This window comes from Carassius gibelio, chromosome B4, assembly GCF_023724105.1.
Source record: "Carassius gibelio isolate Cgi1373 ecotype wild population from Czech Republic chromosome B4, carGib1.2-hapl.c, whole genome shotgun sequence".
In the NCBI taxonomy this organism is placed as follows: domain Eukaryota; kingdom Metazoa; phylum Chordata; class Actinopteri; order Cypriniformes; family Cyprinidae; genus Carassius; species Carassius gibelio.
The window spans coordinates 3,032,318-3,040,705 of NC_068399.1; the positions used below are offsets into that span (position 1 = coordinate 3,032,318).

General features: G+C 36.1%; 1 protein-coding gene across 2 annotated transcripts; it reads left to right on the forward strand.

Annotated features, from left to right (window-relative positions):
* The first annotated feature begins 220 nt into the window (after positions 1–220).
* Positions 221–7,901, forward strand: LOC127956054 (gastrula zinc finger protein XlCGF8.2DB-like). 2 transcript variants are annotated; one of them, XR_008153427.1, is made up of 3 exons: positions 238–287; positions 3,470–4,295; positions 4,853–7,901. XR_008153427.1 is itself a non-coding variant. In XM_052553815.1 (2 exons), exon 2 carries the CDS (start codon positions 4,858–4,860, stop codon positions 5,659–5,661), a length of 804 nt encoding a protein of 267 aa, XP_052409775.1. In that variant the 5' UTR covers positions 221–287; positions 4,853–4,857; the 3' UTR covers positions 5,662–7,901. The 2 variants fall into 2 exon arrangements, 1 of the variants encoding a protein (XP_052409775.1); XM_052553815.1 differs by lacking the exon at positions 3,470–4,295 and having other exon boundaries at positions 221–287.
* The last annotated feature ends 487 nt before the right edge of the window (positions 7,902–8,388 follow it).

Below are 8,388 nucleotides of genomic sequence, written 5' to 3' on the forward strand. Positions count from 1 at the left end.
CATGAATGGATGTGTACATTGGGAAAAATATAAAATATAAGGAAATAAAATTATAAAAATTACAATTTGTAAATATTTGTATTTTTTCTTTGTATATTTCAAAATGTAGTTAAGCTAGAACAAAACTCTAAATACCTCTGACATAAGTTGCATTATTCGTGTGTGTTTCCTTTATGTAAATATCTATACACGTTTTGGATTGTAGTTTACAGGACTTTTATTTTGCTCTGGTGGCATGACGTCATAAAGCCGCGCGGCACTCCTTCGTCTCTGTCAGCTGAAGAAAGGTTTGTGGTCTTAATCATTTGAAGTGTTTGAAATAATACAAACGCATTCAGTCTGTTTTACAGTGTTTACAAGTGATGTAAAGTTAATGAATTATCGAGTGTAACCTTGTGAACTAGTTTATAGTGACGCAGCGAGTCTTTTTCCTCAACTGTATCGTAAACAGATTCAGTACGCTTTTCAAGAAGGAGCACAGTAATCACAATTTGTGTTCAGAAGGTGCAAAAAATCCACCTTTGTGTCCCAGACGTTATTTAAATAATAAATCAGTTATGTGCTATGAAAACCTGCATAAAGTAAAGAAAGTATTAAGCGTATATAAATAAGTCTTTTAAATGTCAGTCATTGTTTTGCATAATATATGAATATTCATTTCTGGAAAAAATAGGCAATATCTGCAGTGTTGGGGAGTAACTAATTACATTTAACGAAATTAAATTAATTACCAAGTAATTGGAATCTGTTACTGAGAATAAAAAATCTGTAATTAAATTATAGTTACTTATTGAAATATTATACTTTACAGAGAGGGTTAAATCTGAATTTTGACACACAAAATTGATATATTTGCCAAATTGCATTATGACTGCTTTAATATATGGGACCCCAATGTTTAAGGAGTTAAGGACACATGCTTATTAGATAACTGTTTTATTTCCAATTTGGATTTATGTATATGCTTTTTTTTATTCTTCTGTTTTTCAGTTTCCTGTCAGCAATCCAAAGATTTGATTTCATCATAGCTATTACACCATATTTTATGATTTTAAGTCTGTATTTCACCTCAAAACTATCTCAATGTAAAAAGAGGTGTTAAAGTGTGCTTTAAAATTAAATGATAATCTCAGTTCAAGTGAAGAAGTATTTTGAGAAGTCTGACAGTAATCAGTGCTACTTTAAGGTTAACCCGGCCTGCTTGAAATATTACAAAATTATTCACAGTTGAAAACGGTTTAATTTAGAAAAGTAATCAAATGTAATCAGCTACATTACTTTATTGAAGTAATTGAAATATTAACACTACTTGTATGTCCAATAGGGTAACTTGTATTCTTTAACTTATTACATTTCTAAAGTAGTCTTCCCAGCTCTGAATATGATAAAAATAAATTAAGATTATCATCAATGTGAAGCAGGGATTAATACAAAATGAACATGCATGTGCAAATTTATTCTCATTGTGATTTATTCTTATCTCTAACTGAGTGACATGAAACTGCGCAAGTGGTTCACGTTATTTGAATCCGAGTACGACGCAGTCATGCGGTTGTGTGTGAAAACAAAGCTTCGGCCATCACAGATCACATGATTTTGGCAAAACAAATCAAGCTCCAGTATAAAGCTTCACTGCGAGTTGCTTTGTATTTGATACAAGGATCAAAGCCTCGGCAGCGAACATCACATCACTAATATTTTATCTAATAATGAACGTTATTGTGTGTGAGAAAAGCGCATCCCTAGAAGTAATTCAGATAATCTGTGTTGAGAGAAACGGATCTTCTTGAAACTCCAGAGTAAGTTGATTCACAAAATGATTCAGGAGTTCGAATCGCTTGAATAATCGCTCGCTGACGAGACATGCTGCTCAAAACGGTGTAAATGCAATGAGAATAACAAACGTGTTTTAACTTTCACAGACAAAATTGCAAATGTGTTTTTGTTGTTGCTGCTGCTGTTAATGAAAATCTTCAAATATGGCAAATTTTAAACATGTAATCCAGTCTTTAACTCACGCGACACATTACTATAAAAATGTAAATACACCTGCTTTTTTTGTTGGGCAGGTAAAATACGATTTTCACCAATTGTGTGGGGTTTTTACAGCCTTTTCCAGTCAGCATTGCACAGTTCAGTTTTACTGTATAAATTATTTTTTTATATTTGAGTTAACTAACTAAATTTAACAATCATTAATAAAATTATAATAAATGTTATATGGTGCATATAATTAGCAAAATGCCCCTCTCTACATTAAACTTTTCTGGTTGATTAACCGTATAAGTTAAAAGTGATGTTACATGAGTTGTTTACAAGACATTATATTGACGTATTTGTGCAGCTGAAAAGTTGTTACTCCACAAAAAACAACACTGAAACACTATTTGTTGTTTGAATACTGCAGTAAGATGAACATAAATTGAATATCTGAGACTTTATTTCATATTAAAAGTACCGATGCACAATGTTTATCGTGGTTTATTGGATGGGAGGCGCATTTCAGTGTTCCTGAAAACAGGCTAGACTAATCGATCCTTGAGATTTGAGAATGGATATCATTTCGTAAAAATAATCCTATACCAAGCCCTAGTTTGTATGCTGATGTTCCAGACTGGTTAGGAAGAAAACTCAGATTAACATGGAAAAGATATCTTTTATCATGTGTCATGGCATCGTGTGATTAGGACATGGTGTTACATCTGTCACTGCCAGAGAAAGCAGGTTCAAGCATATTTTTCCCCTGCTTTGGTACTCTCAAGTTCTCCAAAAAATTGGATGCATATTTGTTATGTTTTCCCTCTTTGACTGTTGTAGTTTGTTCAGTTTCAAAGCTTCGTTTGAGCACAGCTGTTCAGTCTCTGCTCTCGCACACATGTGAAGTAGTGGTGTCCGATTCATGAACGATGCCTGATGTTTTTGGATGCCTGAGAGCTTCTCCAAACACCGCTGTTTTGTGCTTGGTGTGAGCTTGTTCCTGTAAGGGCCCCTTTCTTTCGCCCCTTATCTTTCTGCATTGCTTTACTGTCTTCATTTCTTTCTTGTATTAGTTGATCCGTCTCTGTTCCGCCGACAAAATAAATGTACAAAAATGAAAGAGCTCTGGAATGTTTAGTCGCGCCTCTGTGAAGTTCTGAACGCGTTGCCCCTGGCAACCGATAGATGAGTGTGGTAAATTGAAGAGGAAAGGCACCATAATGTAAGTGTAATCTTTAGGGTCTGGAGTAATTCTGAATAAAATAAATGGTCTCCTGTTAGGTGTTCTCTGACCTCATCAGGCATTTTAGGAGAACATTTAGAGCTGTTATTATGCCAAATGGAGGTTTCAAAAAGTGTATAATAAAACGGTGCAGTAATTTTTGGCCAATGTGTATCAGAGTAAAACATTTATTTCATCGTTTCTCTTCCTTTCATTGCAAAAATACATGAACAAGCTGTGTTCAACTATGTTTCTGTCTTTCTCACACAGAACAACCTCCTTGACAGCAACCAATCTGGCTTCAGATGTGAACATTCAACTGAGACTGCCTTTATTGAAGCCCTGTGCCTGGCAAGAGCGGAATCCAATTCTTCAATACTTATCTTGCTTGATCTGTCCGATGATTTTGACACTGTTAACCACCAGATCGTTCCATCAACCCTACTGACAAAGGGCATCTTAGGAACCACACTTCAGTGTTTTGAGTCTTAGCTATCAGATAGGTCCTTCAAAGTATCTTGGAGAGGTGTCCAATTTGCAACATCTAACTACTGGGGTTCCTCAAGGCTCAGTGCTTGGACCACTTTTCTTCTCTGTCTACATGGAATCATTAGGTTCTGTCATTCAGAAACATGGCTTTTCATACCACTGCTATGCTGATGACACTTAACTATACCTCTCATTCCATCCTGATGATCCGACGGTAGCTGCTCGCATCTCAGCTTGTCAAGACGCATCACAGCTTGCCAAGACAGAACTGCTTGTGGTTCCAGCAAACCTATCGTTTCATCACAATATCACCACCAAGTTGGGCACATTAACCATAACTCCTTCAAAAACAGCTAGAAGCCTGATTTTCTCAGCTCACATTGCAAAAATTGTCCGGTCCTGTAGATTTGTTTTATTTAACATCAAGAAGATCAGGCCCTTTCTTTCTGAACATGCTGCACAACTCCTTGTTCAAGCTCTTGTTCTGTCCAGGCTGGACTATTGCAATGCTCTCATAGCAGGTCTTCCAGCCAGTTCTATCAAACTTTTACAATTAATCCAGAACGCTGCAGCAAGATTAATTTTTAATGAGCCGAAAAGAATACACGTATCCATTTTTTTTTCATTTATTATACAATTATAAAAAAGACCTCTAACACTAGCTTGCTCTTTTCTTTTTATATTCTGTTTTCTTTTTATTATATTATTTAAAAGCCCTTACTACGTGTTCTGCATTTAACCTTACTGAGACTCGTTATAGCACTTATAGCTTCCATTGTCCTCATTTGTAAGTCACTTTGGATAAAAGCATCTGCTAAATGAATAAATGTATAATGATATTTCCCCCAATTTTAAATTCTTATCCAATGAAAGGTTATATTTTTATGAATTACTGAAATAGGATAACTCTGATTAATTTTCACAACCTTCTTTGATCATAATTACCAACAGTTACAATATTTTTGCCCATTACTGTAAGTGGAGAGTTAGCAATATGTGAAGGGTTTCTCAGATTACATGCAACACCTCTTGCGGTTGCTTAGTGTTTATAGGATGTAGTTGTATGTTAGTTTTGACACTTTTCATGTTTGAATGTTTTGATGTCTGTTGATTTTTCATAAAACTGAGGTTAACTCCATTTTTTATTTATTTTTTTTACTTTAGACCTAATGGCACTGAAAGAGGAGAGTGAAGTACTCAATGAAATGGAAGAGAAAGATTGTGATTTCATAAATGGAGAAACATCTTTGAGTTGTTCACAGACTGAAAAGACTTCCTCAAGAAAAAGGACTCAGAAGACAGGAGAGAAGCTATACACATGCCAACAATGTAAAAGGAGTTTTACTCAACCTAGATACCTGGAAGTCCACATGAGAGTTCACACAGGAGAGAAACCTTATACCTGCCAACAGTGTGGAAAGCATTTCGGTCATAGAGTAACTCTTAAAAGACACATTAGAATTCACACTGGAGAGAAGCCATACACATGCCAGCAGTGTGGAAGGAGTTTCATTCAACCTGGTCAACTTGGAGCCCACATGAGTGTTCACACTGGAGAGAAACCTTACAAATGCAAACAGTGTGGAAGAAGTTTCAGCCTGAAAGGAAATCTTAATTGCCATATAAGAATTCATACTGGAGAGCAGCCTTACACACATGATCAGTGTGGAAAGAGTTTTGATCAACATGACATCCTTGAAGTCCACATGAGAACTCGGAGAGAAAAATCCTACATATGCCCCGAGTGCGGAAAGTGGTTTAATCATAAACGACGCTTTGAAGACCACATAAGAATTCACACTGGAGAGAAGCCTTTCACCTGCCAAGATTGTGGAAAATGTTTCCGCCAAAAAGGAAACCTTGACAGGCACATGACAGTTCACACTGGAGAGAAGCCGTTTATATGTTGTCACTGCGGAAAGAGTTACAGATATACAGCAGGACTCAAGTACCACATGAGGTTTCACAAATGAGAGAACCATACTTTTACATTATAAGTGTGACATGAGTCATGTAATGACACCAGAGAAAAGCCTTTGTTGTGCAATCACTGAGGAAAGACTTGCAAAAACAAGACAAACACCACTGATATAATTAAAAAAAGCTAAGCAGTGGATTTGTTAACACCCGTGTATGAAATGGGTTTTGTTCGGTCGGATCATTAATATACCGTCTCTGTATCACTTCTTTCCCCATTTTTTTTAATGTTTTATTTTATGCTGTAAAGCCCTTTGGACACCTGCTGCTATTGCAAATGGTGCTATAAAAATCTAACTTGATCTTGAAACTTGAATGAAAGATCTGAAAGATCCCATGCATTTAAATAAATAAAATATGCTTGTGCAATTTACATAAAAACTTAAGCCTAGAGTTAAAAATAAAATATAGACTTAAGCAGTGCCTAGTGAAAGTAAAAAGGAATCAATAAATTGAGAAGGGGGTGAATTAACAACAATAGTGCGATATAAAGAGGTTTATGATGTAAAAAATTTAATTGCATTAACAAATTAGTTGAAACAAGCAGATAAGATCAAGTGTGCAAAGTACTTAAGGATGGAGCACTGATGGTAATATGTATTAGTGAACAGCAGAAGAATAATGTGATTTAAAAATAAAGTTTAAGTTAAATGAAAATACTATGTGATGTCATAGTCCAGCTCAGTTCAAATAATATCTGTGCAATCAAGTCTACGATATCGCTGGAAATGAAGTGTCCCCAACTAAACAAGACAAAGATGCCAAGGAACCAAGACTTCATCAGTGACAGAATGGAGGAAATAAAACCTTGGGAGAAATCAGGCTCAGTTTGAGGGGCCAGTTCTTCTTCGACCAAACGAAACCAGCTGTTCAGTTCCAGGCTGCAGCAAAGTCAGATTGTGCAGAGTACTCAACGGGTTTCTGTGGTCTTGACCCCCGTGGCCGTCTAGGAGACAAGGTCTTCACTGGGAATCTCTCCGGGGCTCATCTAGTTGTACTGGTCTCCACTGACATACAGGGTGACTTCGTTGACCCTGACTTTGAACATTTGACTAATAGTAGTGTAGAGTACATCCGGTTTTATTGGAAGTGTTACCAGTTCCAGTTGACCTAATTAATCCAGCCTAACAATCCTTTAATGGGGTTTGTTAGTGTGTTATGTGTATGCTGGTTAAAGAGATGGGTCTTTAATTTATATTTAGACTGACATCATTTCTTGGCCTCCCAAACAATGTTAAGTAGGTTATTCCAGAGTTTTGGCACTAAATAAGAAAAGGATCTGCCACCCGTAGTTTATTTTGATATTCTAGTTATCATCAAATTGCCAGAGTTTTGAGAGCACAGGGTACGTGGAGGACTATAAGTAGTACTAATAAAGAGATACAACCACGATCCGATGATAAGAGCAGGTCATTTGTAACTCTAAGGAGAACAGTCCCAGTACTATGATATGGTCTATGGCTCCTGGACTGTGCCCAGCTGGTGGAATGACCTCCCAATCTCAATTCGTACAGCTTTGAGTCTTTACTCATTTTCCAGAAACATCTAAAGACTCATCTTTTTCGCCAGCACTTAACCAACTAATACTAGCACTTTTTCTCTTCTTGTCTTTTAATTTAAAAAACAAAAAAACCTGGCTATGAGTTCTGTACTAGACTAACTGAGACTTGTCATGACACTTGTGTACTGTTGTTGTTCTCTTGTTGACCTGACTGCTTCTATTGTTCTCATTTGTAAGTTGCTTTGGATAAAAGCATCTGCTAAATGATTAAATGTAAAATGTCTAGGATCTTGGACAGTAAAGGGAGATTGAAGAACGGTCTGTAATTAACTAGTTATTTGGGGTCTAGTTGTGGTTTCTTGATGAGAGGCTTAATAACAGCCAGTTTGAAGGTTTTGGGACATATTCTAATGACAATGAGGAATTAATAATTGTCAGAAGAGGATCTATGACTTCTGGTAGCACCTTTTTAGGAGCTTAGACAGTATAGTGTCTTAAGATACATGTTGTTGGTTTATATCAGAGGTCCCCAACTACCGGGCCGTGGCCCACTACTGGGCCGTGAAAGAATTGCTACCGGGTTGCAAGAACGTTCTGGGGAAATTGTGTATAGATATGACATTTATTGCGTTAATGATTGTTCTAATTATTCAATATTTTCATTGTATGTGATTGAAATGTAGTAGCAATTGGATGATTTCATGTTAAATAAGTAAATGTATCTAATTGCTCTGATCTGTCACATGTTCGCAGTTGATCCGTTAAATGTACAGATGAGACCCTATACTGTTCGCCACACATGTGATTTGCAGGTTAATCTGCCAGTTTACATGTTCAAGAAATTTTAAACCACCAGAATAAGAAACAATTGAGAGCTCAATTCGATACCCTCATACTATTTTCGCACACAATCAAAGAGCGCACAATCATATAGAGACGTGTTTCAGACAGAGCGGAAATACATAGTTGCGAATATGTACACATAAAACTATCTTATGTCAATCAGTTCATGGCATTGTCATTGTACTTTTCATTAAAAAAAAATCACCCAATCTGTGACAAAAAACAATAGAATGCATTGAACCACTATAATACTACATTATAGCCTAACATGTGTGTGTGTATATATATATATATATATATATATATATATATATATATATATATATATATATGACATCCCCCACCCCCCTTGTCCACAAGAAAAGTTTTCAAACTTAAC

Excerpts from the sequence above, each read along its gene's own strand:
- LOC127956054 (XM_052553815.1), top strand. The coding sequence starts at position 4,858 with ATGGCACTGAAAGAGGAGAGTGAAGTACTCAATGAAATGGAAGAGAAA.